The sequence below is a fragment of the Notamacropus eugenii genome, chromosome 3 (genome assembly GCF_028372415.1).
Source record: "Notamacropus eugenii isolate mMacEug1 chromosome 3, mMacEug1.pri_v2, whole genome shotgun sequence".
Lineage (NCBI taxonomy): Eukaryota > Metazoa > Chordata > Mammalia > Diprotodontia > Macropodidae > Notamacropus > Notamacropus eugenii.
This window is the reverse complement of record NC_092874.1, coordinates 475,881,998-475,902,182: the sequence shown is the minus strand read 5'-3', so window position 1 is coordinate 475,902,182 and position 20,185 is coordinate 475,881,998. Positions and strand designations below refer to the sequence as shown.

Sequence of the window (20,185 nt, the reverse complement as noted above, 5' to 3'; positions counted from 1 at the left end):
ATTCTATTGATGAGAATAACTGTCATTCACAGTTGATCTTCTTACAATATTGCTGATACTGTGTATGATGTTCTCCTGGTTCTCCTCATTTCACTTTGTATCAGTTCTTGGAAGTTTTTCCAGGTTTTTTTAAGTGCATCTAGCTCATCATTTCTTATAGCCCAATGGTATTCCATCACAGTCATATATCACATAGATGGCCTTTTAAAGGGATTTAACCACAAAAGGTGGGAGAGATAAAGGAGAGGAGTTAGCAGAGGAGAGACATAGGCATGTTTCTAGGCAGTAAGAAAGGAACCAGTAGACTGGCAGAGATTGAAAATAAATGATGGAGAGAGGAATGATCAAAGGTACAATGTACTGGAGGAGACAGGATGGAATGGGATTGTTTAAGAAGGCAGAGGAGTAAGCCTTGGTAAGGAAGGGGAGGGGGAGGGAATAACTATCCATTAAGCATCTACTATGTTCCAGACACTGTTCTAAGGACTTTACAAATATGATCTCATTTGATCCTCACAACAACCTTGGGAGGTAGATGTTGTCATTATCCCCATTTTACGTTTGAAGAAACTGAGGCAAATAGTGGTGAAATGACTTGCCCAGGCTCACACAGCTAGTAAGAGACTGAGGCCACATTTGAACTCAGGAAGACCTGACTTCAGGGTCAGCACTCTATTCATTGTTTATTCTAGCTGCCTCTTCATGTGGGGTAACAGTAAAGGAGGAGAAAGTGATGGAAAGAAAGCATATGGATGATAGGAACTGAGAAGAAAGAAGAAGGAATTCCTGAAGGAAGGTTTCATTTTCCCCTATAAAATGCAAAGGAAGGTTATCAACTAAGAGAATAGGGGGATAAGGAGCTGTTGGAGATTTAAGCAGGTATGAAGAGGTTTGGAAGAGCCACTATGGGCAGTGTGAAAGTGAATTCATCACGGATATAGAGTAGGATGGCCCAGCAGCAGGAAGGGTCCAGTTGAGGTTGTGGAACATAAATTTGTAGTGGATCTAGTCAGAACAGGTGCATGATTTTCTCCACCTTTATTCAGCAACATGAGTGTAAGAGATGTCTTCATGGTCACCAGAGCAAAGTTGGCAAATAGTGGGAGTGATCCAAGACTATGACATGGCAGAGTACAGTCTGTGATGTGATAAGGGGGGAGGGACACAAGAGAAGAGGAAAGTGTAGAACTGAATTGATTCATCAAAGAGTCAAAAGGAGAAGAGGAGACAACGTCTAGGGTAGGGGAGGTGACCTGGGAGATAACTGAGAGGTCAAGGGATTAGAGGTAATTGTGTGGATAAAGAGTATAGTGTGGTAAAGAAAGATAGAGGGAGAGATGGAAAGTTAATAGATTATGTAAGGTTAAAAGATTTGGGAATTTATTTAATATGGTGGTGGTACATTTGTAGGTTATGGCAAGATCAAGGATATAGCCATCTTCATTTGTTGCTAAGGTGAGGTGGAAGAGTAGATCATGGGAAGTAAATAGGTTGAGGAGCTGAGTAGTTTACAGTGATTGAAAGAGAGTAAATTTGTACATTGAAGTCTCTTAATATGAGGGCAGGAGCTGAAGAGGAGGAAAAAAATTGTGAACCATGAACTGAACTCATTGAGGATGGAAGAAGGTCTGTAGCAACAGTTAGTAAGATTTTGATTGGATGATAAAGATGACTCCAAAGCATGGTAAAGCATGAACTCCAAAGAAGGGGAGGTTACAGAGTGATAGAAATAGGGAAAGAACCTGGAAATGGTGATGGGGAGCAAGGAATATTACAACTCCTCCACCTCAAACTGTGAGCTGAGAAGAATGAGTGAAGGTATAGCCAGAATTGGAAAGGTTCTCATCTAAAAGAATAGGAGGAGGAGGAGGAATGAGAGGCTTAAGGAGGCAAGAGAAAGTTTGGAAGAGCCACTGTAGGTGGTGGGAGAGGGAATTGATAAAGGAGATAGAGGAGGATTGCCTGTGTAATCAGGGGGTATCCAGATTTCTGTAGTAACTTGAAAGTGGAAGGAATGGGAGAGGGAAAGATTTGGGATGAAGGGATATTTGCTGCTTATGGAACCAGCATACCAGAAGGCACAGTGAAAGGTTGGGTATGTTTGGCTGAGACTTGGGAGTGGGAGAATTGAGGGAGATGGAAATAAGGAACTGAATTGTAGAGGACAGGGAATGGTATTTGGATGATGACCTATGGGCATTTATAATCTCTCTGATACATTTAATATGATCAGGTATGAGACCATTCATCAAGTGGAAGGGCAACCTCCTTTTCCCAAGAAAGGCTACATACAAACCTAGCATAAGATGAAAAGTATAGTCATATGGGAGACAGTGTTTTACAGCCCCTTCCCTCCAAGGGCTGGAGATTAGGCACAAAATGGCACAGCAATAAATGAAAATTAAACCTGTACCACAGGAAGACATTCAGCCTCATCAACTATCCTCTTCTTTGTTCAAGGGACAGGCGCAGTTGGAGATGAGAGTCCTAAAGTCAAAGGGATGATGGCTCCTCTTTGTACTGGAGGTTTTCCACATCCTTGTTGGGAGATCAGGTTGGCAGTAGGAGGTTGGAGTTGCCTTGTATCTATACAGATGGATGACAATTGCAACAAGAGATGGAAAGTACATGGTCAGAGACAGATCTGGATCTTCTTTCACCTCTGGGTGGAGAAAAAGTGGTGAAGGAGGAAGACATAGACTCCTGGCACAGAAAGAAGTCACTATAGTCCAAGATGGGCCAACCATTACAGCCTCCCTTCAAGGTTCTATCTTGTACTCTTTTTTTCTCTCTCTCTACACTGTCTCCTTGATGATCTACTGAGATCAAGGATCCATGGACATTTGAGTCATGTATTCAAATGTCTGTATGCAAACATCTCTCAAATATACGCATCTCACTCTTGAAATCTAGTCCCGTATTAGCATATGCCTAGTGTGGTCCCATAGGCATTTTAAAATGAACATGTCCAAAATAAAACTCACATTTCCCTCCAAACTCTTTCCTCCACAGAAATCCCTATTTCTATGGAGGTAACTATGACCCAGTCAGTCATCAAGGATCCTAATTTGGAAGTCATATTTCATTATTCACTCTTCTTCCTTCTTCCCTGCTAGGTGAGATGATTAAGTGGTCAAGTGAATAGGGCATTTGGCCTGAAGTTAGAAAGACCTGAGTTTAAGTCTGACCTTACATGCTGATTAACTTTGTGACCCCGGGCAAATCACTTCACTTGGGAACAAGTAATAGACTATTTTAGCTGGGATGGAAAGCATCAATGATATAAAATATTCTTGAAAAGGCAGGCTGAAGGCAGATTGTGAAAAATGTAAATGACAAAGAAATTTCTATTTTAATCAGCGGCTAAGTAGTGCACGAGATAGAGTGCTGAGCCTGAAGTCAGGGAAATCCAAGTTCAAATCTAGCCTCATACACTTAGCCATGTGGCTCTGGGCAAGTCACTTAACCTCTGCTTGCCTCAGTTTCCTCAACTATAAAATGGGGATGATAACAGCAGTGTTTTTGTAAAGATCAAATGAGATAATTGTTTCAAAAGCACCCATCACGCTACTTGCCCCATAGTAGGTGCCGTGTAGATGCCCTCTTCATTTTTCCCTTCTTTCTTGATTCTCCACGACATGTCTTATACATTTTTCACTTAAGCCCTCATCACCTCCTGCCTGGTTCAAGCTCTTATCACTTCTCCTCTGGACTGCTGCAATAGCCCAAACTCCAGCTTCCACTTTCTTTTCTCTCCAGTTCTTCAGAATCTGCCAGTCCGATCTTCCTCGAATGGAAATCTGTGTCATTAATCTACTTAAGAATTTTCACTGACTCTATGTTGTATCTAGGATACTAATAGTTATTATTATAATAGTGAGCATTACCCAGTGTCTACTATGTGCCAAGCACTGTGCTAAGTGGTTCCCTTTGATTCTCCTTTGATTCTACTTTGATTTGGAGGTAGGGGCTGTTTTTCCCCTTTTCACAGATGAGCAACCTGAGGCCAACAGTGATTCAATGACTTGCCCAGGGTCACACAATAAATGTCTGAGGCCAGATTTGAGCTTGGGTTTCCCTAACTCCAGGCTCAGAACTCTATCCACTGCATTACTTAGGTGTTGATTAAAATAAAAATTTCTCCCCAATTGCCTCCAATTAAAAAAAAATAGTGAGACACATTTCTTTGCCATTTAAATCTTTAACAATTTGTCTTCAGTCTGCCTTTTCAAGAGTATTCTGCACGATCGATGGATTCTGTCCCAGGTAATTTGGTGTATTGGCTATTCCCCATTCATGACACATCAATATCATCTCCGACTGGGTACCTGTGCCTTTTCCTCACACTTGGCTACTTAGCTGAATGCTTTCTCTTCTCCTTTCATCTTTTGGAATCCCTCACTCTTTCAAGGCTCGTATTGGATTCCCCCTACTCTACAAGGTCTTTCTTCCATGTGTTGGTGCTCTCTACCCAATCCTCCCCTGCAAAAAATATATATACATATATATATATATACACACACACATACTCATATATGCACATGTGTACACACATATAAATATATACACCTGTTTATATGTGTGTAACATATATGTATGTGTGTATCTATATATATGTTGCATCTTCCCCTAGAATGTAAGCTTCTTGGTAGAAGGAACGGTCTTTGCCTAACACGGTTCCTTGTGCATAGTAGGCACTTAATAAATGCCAATGGAGGTAGGAAAACAAATACTGTGCACATAAGATATCTGGACTTGGTCATCCAGATATACTCTGTACTCTGCTTCCAACCGTTCCCCATCTGCGATGCTTGTATAACCTCAAACAAGTCATTTCTCCTCTTTGGGACTATCTTTTCTCATTTGTAAAATGAGGGAGTTGGACTCAATGGTTACTGAGGTCCATTTCTGCTTTAAATCAATAATTTCATGAGCCTTTCGTGCCTCAGTTTCATAACTTGTAAAACAAAGGGTTTGGACTAGATAGCTTCTAAACACCCTGCTCTGAATCTGTGCTCCTATATTGTTCTTCTTCTTCTCCACACATACATACACACACACACATGCACACACACACATGCACACACACATGCACACACACACACACACACACACACGGCCAGCAATTTTCCTGTAAATCAATAATCATTAACTGGGGTTCTGTCCAGGGATTAATATCTTACAGGGAGTTTCTATAGGAATAAGGAGCATCTTAATGGTCCCAAAGGTCCCAACAAGATGCCATCTTGGAATATATCCATGAAAGTCAGCCACTTCATTGATATCCTTTCCTTGAAAGGCACTCAACAGTGTATTACTATTGCCAGATGTTTACACTGTAAATGAAGGCATCCTTTTCATTTGCAGCAGGACTGGGAAACACGCCACAAAAAAAGAGTGAAAAGCGGGGCCAAAGATGTAAGATGCTGGCTGTAGGTAAAAGTACCACTGCCCAACTGCCTTCACTACAAATCCCAAACCTTAATCCTACCCACAGCTCTGTGTGTGTGTGTGTGTGTGTGTGTGTGTGTGTGTGTGTGTGTGTGTGTGTGTGTGAATGAGAGAGAGAGAGAGAGAGAGGGAGAGAGGTTGGGAGGGAAATTTGAAGAGGTGTCCAGAAAGACCAAATGTTTTTCTCTTTGATGCCAAATGTTGGAAGATGAGGTTTGCTCTCTGGGTGGATTGGTGATTTTCCTGCTTTTTTTTTCTAACCGGGAACATATTTCTTATCATGAAAATTGGACAGGTCTTTCCCTGAATTTCCTGGTGTTTTATTGTCTGGCCCCTTAGATCTTGGCTTGAGCTCACATCCTTGGGTAGAAGGACATACAGTAATTATGCAAGGCTTTTCTTCCCTGTAGTTGGCAGTGATCTCCCCACTCCCTCTTACCCCAGGAAATTTATGGCCTCCAATGCTCGATTATGGAGGTTGGTGGTTGAATGTGGTGGAGAGAAATCTTGACGTGGTTAGAATCAAGCCTGCGTTAGCTGGCTTCTCTGGGAATATACTAGCTAGCAAGCACAAAGAAGCTGGCATTTTCATTTCATTAGCTCTACTCTATTAGATGTTAATCTCTAGCCAAACCCAAATACAGATTTATCACTGAACACCAGAGACAGGTCAGTCTTGGTCACTGTGGTTTTAGACTGGCCAGTTGCCATAGCCTCTCCCTGACTTTAACATTTGGGTGATGAATAATGGGATCCAAGAGCTAGAAGAGACTCAGAGGCCACTCAGTCCATCCCCCACATTTTATAGATGGGGAAACTGAGGCCCAGGGAGGTCAGATGTTTTCCCTAAATGCACACAGGTAGCAAGTTTGGGAGGAGGAGGGATTGCAGGTCTTTTGACTGTCAGTGGTCTTTCCACTATACAGCAACGGGGAAGATGAACCTCTGGGAGCTTCCCACCACCTCCTTGCCCTAGGCCATGCCAAACTTATGGGAAAAAATACTTTTAGATTTGGAAGGGATCTTAGAGCTCATTTAGGCCAAGTCTCTCTTTGTAAGGATGAGGAAACTAAGACCAAAGGGGAGACCTTTCTATCTGAGACCTAGGTAGAAAAATGGCAGAGCCAAGATTTCCATCCAGTTCCCCTGACACTCAAATCCTGCCCTTGTCCCACTGCACCAAGCCGAAGACAAAGGTCCGAAGCAGCCTCTTGTACTAAGGGAATAGGGTTGTGCTGCAGTTGCTGATGCCTCTTGTTTTGTACTCCCCAAATCTCTGTTCCATCATTATCTTCACAATCTGGATGTAAGGGAAGTCAGGTCAATAATATCATTTTGGTGTTAGTTTCCAAAATTGAAACTCAGTGATGATGAGTGGGTGGTGCAATGTTAGATGGTAAGTTAATGGATGGAGGGATGGCAGCAGGCCCCTTCCCACCTCCAAGTCCCAGGTTAAGATTCCCAGGCTGATTTTTTTTTCCATAGGGAAACGTTTCTCCTGCTTATAAAGAGCATAGAATGCTAAATTAAGAGTTGGGAGGTATTCATCAAAGGTCACCCAGTTGAACCTAGGTCACACTCAGATCTGAGATCTAAAGTTGGAAGGGACATTTTACATGGGAGGAAACTGAGGCCCAGAGAGAATAGCTGAAGGGTATGCGGGTAATAAGAGGCAGAGTTGGCATTCAAACTCAGGTCCTATAAATCTAGCACTCTGCCTCTTTAAAGAAATGATGGCTTTTAAATTTTGCTTTGCTAGAAGCATTTCCTATTCGGATTAATACCCACATTTTCCTTCCCAAATGCCCAATTTGCTAACCTGCATAGCAACAAATGCATTAACAACCAGAATTTGTATAGCATTCTGAGATTGGCAAAGTGCTTCCCTCTCTGCCTCCTTTTGGGGGCATACTGGGCAAGTCTGATTATACCCTACTTCCTTGCCCAGCATGTCTTGGGGAGGAAGACCAAGCTCCCTCAGCTTTGGGTTGTTGTTGTTGGGGGTTTTTTTGACCCTGAAAACTTAGGATAATTCATTTGAAATTTTCCTAGTTCTCTGAGCCTCCCATAAGTGAAGTTACTGAAATCATGCCATCTGTTTTTAAGCTCTAGTAAAATTGGCTCCACCCTGCAGCTCCACCCATGCAGATGATTTCTTCCATAGTGGCTCAGAGAATTTCATGGCAGAAGGAGCAGCTGGAAATGGAAAAGATATTTGCAATTGTTGTAATATTCTGAACACAGCATCACTTGCATGTGGGCACGGAGTCTTGGACGTCATCAGTCACCTAGTCCAGTCTGTACCTGAACAAAGAATTCCCTTTGGGTCATTCTAGACAATTGGTCACACCCTTCCCTCCCCCTCCCCCCCCCCCCCCCCCCCCCCCGTACTTGAAGCCATACGTGGAAAGAACGGTTACTCCTCTCTGAGCCACTCACCGGATCAGTTCCCTCTCGATAGGGCTGAGGTATCTATCTATCTACTTATCTGCCTAACATTCCAATAAATCTGTGATTTCCTGAGTATGAAAATTCACTCCGTTGGTGGCAGTTGTAACCCATGTATGCTTGCCCATCTCATGAAACCTTTGTGCATGTCGTCTCACAAGTGTGGCTTAGGAGGCAGAGTCCTTACTCTGGATGCCTTCTTTGTTTCCCCTGGATGTTGAAGAGGAGCTTCTGAAGTCTTCAGACTGTCTATCACTTGTTCTGGCTCTTGTCCCATGAGCAGCCTGTAGCCTTCTTCACTCAAACCCTTTTTGGATCGCATCCTTCACTTCTCTTCTCCTTTGTAATTTTCATAGCAACTAAAATTCTCACCAGGGATCAAGGCCTTCAGTGTTTTCCTCAGAGGCATGGATAAGTCTTTGATTCCACACTTCCACCTCCCAGGTGTCACCTAACCTATTGATCCTGAAACAGCATCACCTAATTACCTGGGATTGGGTTTGCCAGCCAACCAGTCATCCATGCTGAGTGTGAAGCGTGACTCTGAACCGTTGTGCTTGTCAGTCAACTCCTTTCCAATTAAGGTGGAAGCCGAAAGCTGAGGCCAGAGATGGAAACAAACAGTCCCCCAAATAAGTCATGGCAAGTTCAATCTCATGCATACATGTGACTAAAGCATGATGGACTCAAAAGCATAAGAAGTCAGAAACATAGGGTAAAATGTAGTTTAGTATAACGAATAGAGAACTGGAGTTCTTGACTGGAGTCAAGAAGATCTGAGTTCAAATCCTTCCACAGTTACTTATGAGTCGTATGATCCAGCACAACTCATTTAACTTCTCTATGCTTCACTCTCCTCATTTAAAGAACAAAGGAAAGGAAGCTTGGTGTCACAACTGATAGAGCATTGACCCTGGACCTGAGTTCAAATCTGGCCTAAGACACTTACTAGCTGTGTGACCCTGGGCAAGTCACTTAACCCCAATTGCTTAAGAAAAAAAGAATGAGGGACTTAGATTAAATGATTTCTCATTTATTTTCTTCTAGCTCTGAAATTGTGATCAAATATTAGCTATTATCCCCAAATAAAAGCCAACATCTCTATTATGTATACATACATGCTCACATAGCCATACATGCACTCTCTGGTGTTGGAAGAGACCTCAGAATCTGTCTAGTCCATCCAAAGCTTGAGGAATCTCTTCTTCTTCAGCCTTTGTGATGCCAGCCTTGATTAAAGACTTCCATTGAGGAAGAACTCACTGCTTCTATTGGCCAGTTTTCGTTGCCTACCTCAAATGTTTGACAGTTTTTGGCAAAATCTATCTCTCTACACCATTTTTCAACTGGAAATTATTCAGTCCTCTGCATATTAAATGTCTTCTGTCTTCCATATAAAAGGACAGAGGACAGGGAGTCCATAACCCCCCTCATTCTGGACTTTTTACTCAAGAAGTCTTTGCTGCTCACATTGTCTATTCACATTGAGTACGAATTTATCCAATTCCATCAGGGCTTTTCCAAATCAGTTTCTCTTTATCCATGTCTTCCCCATCTGATTCTTGGAGAGTTGATCTTTTGGACCCAACTTTATGACTTTATGTGTTATTTTTTAATGTCATATTATTGTCAGTTCATGATTTCAGTGTGTCCAAATCTTTGAGGATCTGGATTGTCTCATCTGAAGTGTTGACAATGCTTCCTCTCTTTGTTTCATGGGAAAATTTGATAAGCATACTGCAGCTGCCTTCATTCCTTCACTGGTTACTTTGTCAAATAGGACAGAATCAAGGCCCAAGAATTAACACCCCACTCAACCTCCCTCTTGAAGGCAGGACAGAAAAAGAAAGAGGAGGAGCAAGAGGACAGACTGAGTCTAAATCTGAGTCAAGCCTAGAACCTTTGGCCAGCTAGGGACCAGTCTGGAACATTGCCCCACGACGCTCCTTCCTACCCTCAGCCGTATTCATAAAGCAATAGCAGGTGGCATGCCTATAGTCACACACCAAGGCTCTTGCTTGTCAACAACATTCCTCAAACTGTGAACTTTCTTACTTATTTGCCTCTCGCTGCTGCTCCTATGGCTAAGCATGCCCCATCCTAGAGTTCTCGATTATTGTATTAATAATTCCATGCCACATGAGAGAAAACTATCCCCAAACTCCACCTATCTTGCTCTCATCCCCATCCTCCTCAACTCATCTTCCAAAACTCATGTCCTATTCCAATCCTTCCTGGCTCTGTTCCCTATGGAATTCTCATTCCATAGTGAGCAAAATTCCCTTCATTCTAGACCTTTCTTTCACATTTCTTCCCTCTCCAAGTCCACAATAAAATCTGGTTCCTGCCTGACTATATACATCCCTAGTCAACCATGAGTGGTGTTTTAATTTATAAAACTGACACACTGACTCTGCTGGAAAAGTCAGAATCTTACTTCCTCTCACTGCACTTTCCATATTCTCCCTTTACTCTTCATGCAACAACCTAGCCTTCTTTGAAGCTCACTCAACAAAAATATTTTGGTCACAAAACAATCCAAATTATGGTCACCCAATAAGGGTAGCCCCTCGAGGAGTTTAGCACCTGGCTTATCCTTTTCATCTCCTCCCTATCCCCACTCCCTCTTTCCTCTATCCTATAGGGGATTTCAACATCACTAAAAATTCCCTAACTTCCCAGTTTCTCAGTTTCCTAAATCTTATGACCTATACCTTTCACTCCTTCTCAGCCTCTTGTGGGAGTGGTCATACAATGGATCTTACCATTTACTATGTGCTTCATGAACTTAATAAAAAGCACTCTCCTCTACCTGACTTTCACCTGCCACTATTCCATTTTTCCCAATGCCTGATCTCATCTTTTTTTTCTCTGTCCTCATTAATGTCTCTCAGTTTTTTCTCAGGCCATTAATCTTGATCTGGCTTGGAGATTCTCTCTCTCTTATCTTGACCCAATGATCCATTTTCAAGTCCTTTATCTTCTTATTCCATTGCCGCTTGTCTCTCGCCAAATCTTAGCTTTAGATTGATCTACTGTCTGCTTCCTTTCCTCCTCCTCATGTGCTTCTGAAAGGTGCTGGACGATATCACACACCATGATGATTTTGTAGATTACAAATTCATCTTATCCAACCTCATAGTAGCAAGACATTTTTTCCTTCCTCCCTGAATAATACCCTCTCTTATTTTCCATAGAAGCTATTCTAAACCTTCTTTTGTCTCAAGCTTCTCATGCACCCCTCCCCTTTTCTCAGCTAAAGAGGTCACCTCTTATTTTACTGGGAAAATTGACATCATTTGATATGAGCTCCTTGTTCCTTCCTCCTCACCTCAAAAAAATCCCTTGACATAATTCCCTGCTCTCTTGGTTTTTGCCCCTGTGCCTGACAATGAAGTAGCTCTTTATATGTGTCCTTGATTCTGTCCCATTCTGTTCCCTCCAGCAGATTGCAACCTCAGTCATCCCTTCACAATTTCCTTGATAATTCCTTTGCTACATGTGATTTTTCCTTACTCCAACCCCACCTGCCAGCTATGGGGAAATGAACCACAATCAAATCAACTCTGCCAATATTCCTGGATGGTAAGTGTTATCCTGCTCCTTGATCCCCAGAATGTCCTGCCCTTGACACATCCCCTTATCTGTCTTGCACTAGAGTCTAAGCCCCTTGAAAGCAGGGATTGTTTTTGCTTTTGTATTTGTACCCCCAGTGCATAGTATAGTGATTGACATATATAAGCATTTGTCTTTTCTTTCCTCCATCAATCTATTCTTCCATCTATCCCTTCTCTCTCTTTCTCTTCCTCCCTCTCTCAAGCACCCACATACACACGCACACAAACATACACATGCGTATGCATGCAGACACACACACACACACACACACACACACACACACACACCTTTAATCTCTCCCTATCTACCGGTTCCTTTCCTACCACTTTCACATATTTCAGTCTTTCCAACAGAAATGAACTTTCAGTAGACCCTATCATCTGCTCAAGCTATCATCCTACATCTCTCCTTTTGCCACTTTTATTTCCTCTACTATCACTCATTTCTCAGCCTGACAGCATCACTCACCTAAGAGCTGCTATCTTCAAAGTGACATGACAGATATCATGGTTTTTTATCAGTTTTCACCCTTTTCAGCTCATTTTCTGCATTTCACATTTCTCTGTATCCTCTGCTTCTATCCTTTCCTCTTTCCTGTTTGATTGTTTCTTCCCCTTCTCCTTTGATGCCTTACCTTTCATATTATGTCTACTAATGGCTTTCCCCCAACCTTATGTCTGCATTTCATATTATGTTCACTATGCCTCTTTCCTGGGCATTCTTTCTTCTTCCATGCACTCTTCTGGTGTCTTGATCACCTCCCATTGGCTTACATACCATCTCTCTGCATTTGGCTCTGAGATCTATATATCCAGCCCCAGTGTCTCCCCTGAGTTTCAGTCCTGAGTCACTGATTGCCTGTTGGACTTTTCAAACTGGATATCTCAGAGGAATTCTCAAACTCATCATTCCAAAACTGAATTTGTTATCGATTCATCCAAATTTCCTCTTTTGAAAGCTTCTGTATTCGTGTTGATGGCACCATCATTCTTCTAGTGCCACCATCTCATAATCTCTGCACTATCCTGAGCTCTTCACTCTCTCTCACTCCATGTATCGGATAAGTTGACAAATATGTCATTTCTACATTCGCAAACTTTTGCTCTTGAGTACTTTAGCTATCACCTTAGCTCAGGCCCCCATCACCTCTCCCTTAGACTACTTCCACAGCCTCCTAATTGGTCTCCTTCCCACTCCACCACTCTTTCACCACTCCAGTCCATCCTACCTATGGCTATTGAAGAACTTTTCCTGTCACAGAGATATAACCATGGGACTACCCTACTCCAGAAGTTCCCTTTTGACTCTGGGATAAGATGTAAACTTTTTTTACTCTTTTAAAGACTCTCACAACTTGACTCCAACCTATCTTTCCAGTCTCATTCAGTCATATTCTCTCTCTTGTATTTTGTAACCCATCCAAATGGATCTTCTCAATATTCCTCACATGACTGTTCATCTTCCATTTCTGTGTCTACACATTCCCTATTCATTTCTACATCCTAGAATCCTTTTTTCCTTACAAAATTCAGCAAAGGCACATGATTCCTTTCCCAATATCCCCAGTGGACAGTGTCCTCCATCTCAAACTACATTGTAATTGATTACTGTGCGTTTATTACGCTTATATTTATTCCACACATATTTATGTCCTAGTTATATTCTTGAATAAATACACCCTGCTTGTGTGTACCAGACCTTTCATCCTTTGTATGTGTGTCCCCTCCTTCTAGTACAGTACCTGGAAAATTGTAGGCATTTCATGAATGCTTATGGATTGATGGATAGACTACAGCTCCCCTCTAGAGTCCTCTTTCCAGGTTGTCTGCCATCTATTTATCCAACTCCATTGGATCCTGTGGAGCAATTCCAGCTCTACCTAATAGTACAATCATTTACTCCACATCTCTCTATCCTGTCTAAATGAAAACCAGAGGCTTTGCCAAATGCTTTCCTGAAGCCCAGGCATTCTCTTTCTGTGGTATTTCCCTTCATTATCAGTCCAATAATCCTACCAAAAATGAAAATGAAGCTAGTGTGGTATATGCTGGGCACAGCCCTCTATCCATTGCACCAATATTGTGAGCAACGTCCTAACTGTGAACCTGTCATAGATCCAGGAACTGCTCACTTTGAAGATATGAACAACCAAAAAACTAAGGGCCAAAACTAGATTAGTGCTTAACTTAGGGGCAGTCAGTTGGAAGAACATTTCACGTCCTCAATTTGTAATCTACAAATTGCCAGATGGTTTGATTTTCTTCAAGCTCTGAAAGCATGTTTACACAGTGGGACCTTCCAGCCATGACTCTATTGGTCCAGTTATCAGCTGGAGACATTGACTCTTCCCTTGAAGCTCCACTACTATGTAAGATAATTCTGACTGGTTGTTAGACTGAACATTGCCTGATTCTAGGACTTAGTGGGGTCAATGGCTTTATGTGGTTCAAGTGCAATTTAGAGGCTCTGATTACCTTTGAGATTTAAAAACTCAGGGCCCCCAAACTACTTTAATTTATAGAGGAGTTGTTAAGGTGCATCAATGAAGTGAGTTTCCACACAGGGAGTTACTTCCATCAACGAAGTCAGTCCCCTTTTCACAATAAAAATGAGAAAATATTTCAGATGCCATTTTACTCATCTAAACTGAAGATTTTAACATTAATCCCATGTTTCTCTTCTAGGATGATGTTCTGCCTTCAGATGTATCTGGGAGAAGGGAGTAATCATATGCAGTTGTAGGTTGAATATATTTGATCATTTTATTCTCTTTATCTCTCTCTTTCTCACCATAATGAAATCTCATGGTGTTCCTGCATGCCGTGTGTGTGTGTGTGTGTGTGTGAGTGTGTGTGTGTGTCTGTCATTCTGTCTGTCTGTCTGTTTAGGATTCTGTAGGGATTGGATCTGTGATTTAATTGATATAAGGAACTCCTAGATAAGTAAACTTCTAGCTTTTGGAGTTGGCACCTTTTCTACAAGTTATAATCTTAAAAGTTGTTTATAGCAATAAAGAGTTAAGTGACTTGTCCAAGGAGACACAATTAATATGTGCTAGAGGCTGACCTGAACACGAGTCTTTCTAGTTTTAAGGACAGCTCTCAATGCACTCTACTGTGCCACCTTTGAATGTGTGTTTGCAGAGTTATTTGACTCTACTTTTCATTCATTTTTTTCAGTCAGGGAAGAGTCAATTTAGGTTCTACACAGACTATAATATCTTAATGGCAAAGGAACATGCCCCTTAGAAGGATAACTGGGTCAGGAGTTGATTGGTTTGTTCTTTTTGGGGGGAGTCAAGTCACTAGCAAATTATCACCCCAAATCTAATGTTGTTCAACTGTTGTTAGTTTGGTGTATGGCAACCATTCTTCTGCCAATGACTCTAACTGATAACTAGACCAGTGGAATGCCATGGTTGGAATGACTCCCTGTGTAGACTTGTTTCCTTTGGGACAGCTGGGTGGCCCAGTGCATAAAGCATTGAGCCTCAAGTCAGGAAGATCTTAGTTCAAATCTGTTCTCAGACATTAGATGTGTGACCATGGGTAAGTCACTTAACTACTGTTTGCCTCAGTTTTCTCATCTGTAAAATGCAGGCAATAATAGCACTTACTTCCCATGGTTGTTGGAAAAATCAAATGAGATAATAATTGTCAAGTGCTTAGCACTTTAACGTAGTGCCTAGCACATAGGAAGCATGGTATAAATGTTAACTGAGACTTCCTGCACAGTGATTTACCTTATTTGATATTGTCTGCCAAACCAACGAAGAATGTGAAACTGAGTATGTCTGCGCCAAGAGCACCTTCATTCACTCCCCTTCTTGAAAATATTGGAGAATGGAAAAGAGACCCTCTTTGGGCGATGAGATGAAAGCCCTGATGGTTCCATGTTCTTTCTCCATAATGAAAAAGGAATTGTGGTTGGATTGCCAGTAGGCATTCCTTCAGGTTTTCTTGCTTATAAAAATTTAATAATCTACCAATTAGGAAAGGACAGTAAATTGGGCCAGTCTTTCTAAGAAACAGGATGTGACTCCTTAAATGCTGTGGTTCCCTGACATCCAAAGTGGTCAGTGCAAATTTTTATAGTCATAGTTTAAAACAAATTAAATATTTGTGCTTCAAAACATAGGGTAGCATCATGTCTACTACAAGACCAGATTTACATTTGGAGGGGGGGAGACCCTCATGAACCAGGAGGACAAATTCATAGATAAAGACGTAGCATTTCAAAATAATAGACTGTGTTTTCAAACAACTGGGGTAGGATGCAAACTCACTTACCTTTTTTTTTTTTTAATTCCTGAGGTGCACCCAGCTGCTTCAGGAAGTCCTATGAGGTAAGAAATTCCTGCCTCACAAACGTTCTCTTTCTAAAAAAAAAAAAAGAAAGAAAAAGAAAAAAGAAAAAAGAACATAATGGAAAAGGCGACCAGCTTAGCAGGCAACACACAAAAGGGCTGCCTGTGCTGGGAATTTCATGCCTCATGGCTTTGGGTCACCAAGGCTCCTAAAAGCCAAACATCATTTCATTATCACTATCAAATGCTGAAGCAGGGTTGCAGTTTAGCCCTTTCTCCATCCCTAAATTGGCTTCAATGGATAAGGAAGTCCTCTGCAATCATCTCAAGGACCCTTCTAATGAGAAGGCAAGTCGGTGAACTGTCATCAGTGGAAAACCTTTCAGAAAGCTCCATGATAGGTCAAGCCTAGGAAAAATGTGGCTGTCATTTTTCTGCACTGGAATGAATCACTCACTTTCGAAAGAAATAAAGTTTATTTCATGGATAGAAACAAGGTGATCAGTACAGCACTTCTCATACACAGGGTCACAATGCTATGGATTCTACACACCTTGTACATTACAGTTCTACAGGACGTTAAGTTACAATGACTTGTCTAATACATGCCCATGGGTAATTTCTGAGAATTCCTTAATTGGTTCATATCGAGATCCTTAGCCACATGTCAGTGTTACAATCCACATGCCACTCACTTGAAGAAATTATCACAAGAAGCACTATCAAATGAGGGTCTCAAGGAAATAGAGAGATACTGACCCATTTGTGCAGCACGTCACGTTCAAATAGCACTCTACACAAAAACATCGCAGATATAGTGGATGTCAACATGTTGGCGATCTTGTCATAAACACTGTTTAAAAAGGTAATTGAAACCCACTTTCAAACAAAAGTCAATGTGCATTTAACGTGCATACTGGAATACACAAAATTCCATAAATACAAAATCAAGACTGTCCATTGAAATTAAAGAGGTTATGAGTTGCAGGCCTGATTCTGCATGAAAAGTATAATGATTTTACATAAATGTTAGCCAAAACACATTTGTCTGTTTTGAACTTCATTAAAACTCCAGGGGGAACCTACTTAAGGTTGCTCAGATCCAAGATTTTCCCAACATCACAGTGCTGTTGCTGATTTTTTAAAACCCAGAATCTATTTGCAATATATGAAAACAATCCCCACCCCCACCCCCAGAACATCGTAGAATGTTACATGGAATGGGAAAGATACAATGCTAGACAAAATGAGACCTTTTAGGGAGACAGAACTGGATGTCCCCATAAAGTGATTTTTTTAATCAATAATACTCTTACCAACAGAAACAGGGCCAAAATACCCTTCCCAAACAATAAATAAGTGTGACAAAATTGGCACATACATAGAAATTGCTAACTCTACAGATTTGTTCTGAGGACCCTATTTTCTCCTAGTTTATTTCCTATTTCAAGTATTCAGTTGCAAAGTGAAGGTAGAAACCTGATTGTAAGAGACACCTGGGTGCCGCACCTGAAGAGGACAGCCCCGGGGCGGGGATAGGAGACACATTTGTGGTCTGCATTACTTGATACCTTGCCAGAGAACTGAGCATTTTTTGTCTTCAGCAAAGATCTAGAATCCCTCTGATAGTTAAAGGACAAACATTTTAAACATGAAAGTCGTTGGATTACTTGGGTGACACATAAGCTTTACATGCGTCATGGTCCTTCCAAAGAAAACTACCCAACTACTGGAACAAGAAGCTCCTATCCTGGGAGGGGCTTCTTACCCATGAACAAGGACGGGATAGCTAAAATAGCACTCCCAGCACCCTGTTCCTTGACACAGAGGCTTCTGCCTTTTTAATACTTAATACTTCAATAACTCACAAAGTGATTTCAAGTGATTTAATTGCACCCCAAAAACCTTACAGCAAGACCATCGACTAAAATCAGGGTGAGACTTCAGGCATATCCGCCTTTGAATCTGTTTCCATGGGAACAATTAAAAAAAAACAACAGCTATAATTATTAAGGCCACTCATGCTTAAATCCGATGTTTGTCCTTTAAAAATTCTGCTCTGCTTGTCCTACTCACATCCACGTGGAAAAAAAGGTCTTTTCTTGACAAGAAAAATAGGATGGATCAATCTCACAGATGAACTTTTGCACATGTTCACCAGACTCTTTTGTGAGCTTTATGAAGTTGTTACAATCATTTTTTTCTCCCTCCCTCCAGTGTGAGTTTAACTCTCCCTGGTACCACATCACTATGTAAAGACCGGAAAATTTGGCCTTTTCTCCCTGGCATGTGCTTTAAATAATGACTGCACTTCACATACGTATTTTGTAGAGCTATATACAGAGACCCAGCTTTGAAGAATGTCGCTCCTCCTCCTTGGGGTGTTTTCTTGTTGAATGTTTAAGATGCACTGGAATCCATGTTGGAGACTACATTTTTCCATCAAAATTAAAAAAATAACACACACACAATCCTTCCTTTGCAGAAGGTCAAATGTGTACACTGTTTTCTTGGACTTTGTTTCATGAAATGTTCGGGAGTCCCAGCTTTTATATTAAAACATTGATATGTAACTGGATGAGAAAAGTCTGAGGTTCCATCCTGGCTCATCTGTATGGATGTAGCCAGATTTGTATGAACACATATTTGGACCCCTCATGCTTTTGTCATGTCTTGATACGTGAACAGTGTAGACTAAATCAGGTATGATGGGTTTTCAGATGCCCCATTCACTGTCAGAGACACACTACCACCATGTTTTTATCAGGTGAGTTCTTGCCAACAAGCTCCAACCACATAATTGTTTCTAAAAATTGATTTCATTTCCAACCTGCCCAGAGCTAACTACTAGTTGGTGACAATATCAACATATGATTATTTGAAAAGCAGATTAAAGAAACATTGGAGGGTAACGGCTCATGTATTTTGTTTTGTTTTTTGCTTTTGGCATTTGGGTTTCTTTGTTCAACAGCCCACATAGCTGGGGAGATGAATAGTGCTGACACCATTCAATAACAGCTCACTTAGGCTTTCTTCCTTCCTTCCTTCTTTTCCTTCTTTCTTTCTTTCCTCCTTCCTTCCTTCCTTCCTTCTTCCCTTCCTTCCTTCCTTCCTTCCTTCCTTCCTTCCTTCCTTCCTTCCTTCCTCCCTTCCTTCCTTCCTTCCTCCCTCCCTTCCTTCCTTCCTTCCTTCCTCCCTCCCTTCCTCCCTCCCTCCCTTCCTTCCTTCCTTTTTTACTTTGATAATCTAATGCATTTGAAATGACCCTGTTGACCAAGCTGGCGTAATCACTGGAGGTGAAGCTAAGTTAGTACATCTAAACGGAAGTTTTGTCACACAATTACACTTTTGCAGTATTAGAATTTATCAAATGGTGTTGAAATAGCCTGAACTGAGTGTTATTAGGGAATGAGAATTAGGGGAGGCGATCACCTTGTTAACCCCCAAGCTCCAAAACAAGAAAAACCATTCATTCAAAAAGAAGAACGAAGGCTTTGTCCTTTCCGTCCACTCTATTTTTCTGCTCTTGAATGGAATGGACTTTGCAAGAGGCAAGACAAGCTAAGGCAGAGCACATCCAGTCATCAGGTCCTGCATCAAATGGCAAAAAGGAAACACTCGTCTTCCCTTGCTGTGACCCCCTCCATTGCGGCCATTGTCGGGGAGGGGGGTGGGATCCGCTGCAACAGATCATCAGAGCGTTTTTGTGGGACCGTATCTTCTTTCTCCATCTAGCTTCTTTTCCGGATAACTGCAATTAGAAAACATGGCATTTAGTAGGAGAAATAATCCCAGCCATCTCAGCAAGTGCAGTGATAGACTCTATGACAGACTTATCTGTGGGGAGTGAAAAGTGTAGATGGCACACTGTGTTTTTTGGGTATTGGAAAGAAAGTCAGTAGAGAGCCCATTGGAAACCAACTGACACTGGAAAAGATGCCCAGGAAACTGTCCAAATCTAGTAGGACACAGATGACTCAAAAAGTAGATATTCTAGATTTATTGAGAGCGGGTGGGTCCTGGACTTAAGATTTCCCTGGTGACAAGTTGGCAACTGGAACGTAGTGTGTAGTTATATAGATTTGCCTAGAGCTCAGCTTCATACTTTTTAAGAAAAAAAAAAAAACAGAGAGCTTAGAATTCATACTAACCTTGACCAGGCAGAAGAATGTTATAAAGCAAATAAACCCCAAATTTGGCATAAGAGAGGCTGAGTTTGACTTCTAGCTTTCCTATTCACTTAAGTCAATCAACCAACCAACCAATAAGCATTTCTCAAGTGTCTAAAATGTGTCAGGCATTGTGATGGATACTGGCGATGCTGATACCAAAAAGAAATAGTTCCTGCCTTCAAGAAATTTC

General features: G+C 41.4%; 1 protein-coding gene across 5 annotated transcripts in view; it reads right to left on the bottom strand.

Annotated features, from left to right (window-relative positions):
- Positions 1–16,090: 16,090 nt before the first annotated feature.
- The window catches only part of ERC2 (ELKS/RAB6-interacting/CAST family member 2), a 1,010,504-nt gene continuing 1,006,409 nt past the window's right edge, over positions 16,091–20,185 (bottom strand). For 2 of the 5 annotated variants that reach the window (XM_072599028.1, XM_072599026.1), the window contains one exon: positions 16,092–19,574. In XM_072599028.1, the coding sequence (XP_072455129.1) occupies positions 19,293–19,574 (282 nt within the window). In that variant the 3' untranslated portion in view covers positions 16,092–19,292. Of the gene's footprint in view, positions 19,575–20,185 lie in introns of all 5 variants that reach the window. The other 3 variants (XM_072599030.1, XM_072599029.1, XM_072599032.1) reach the window with 2 other exon arrangements.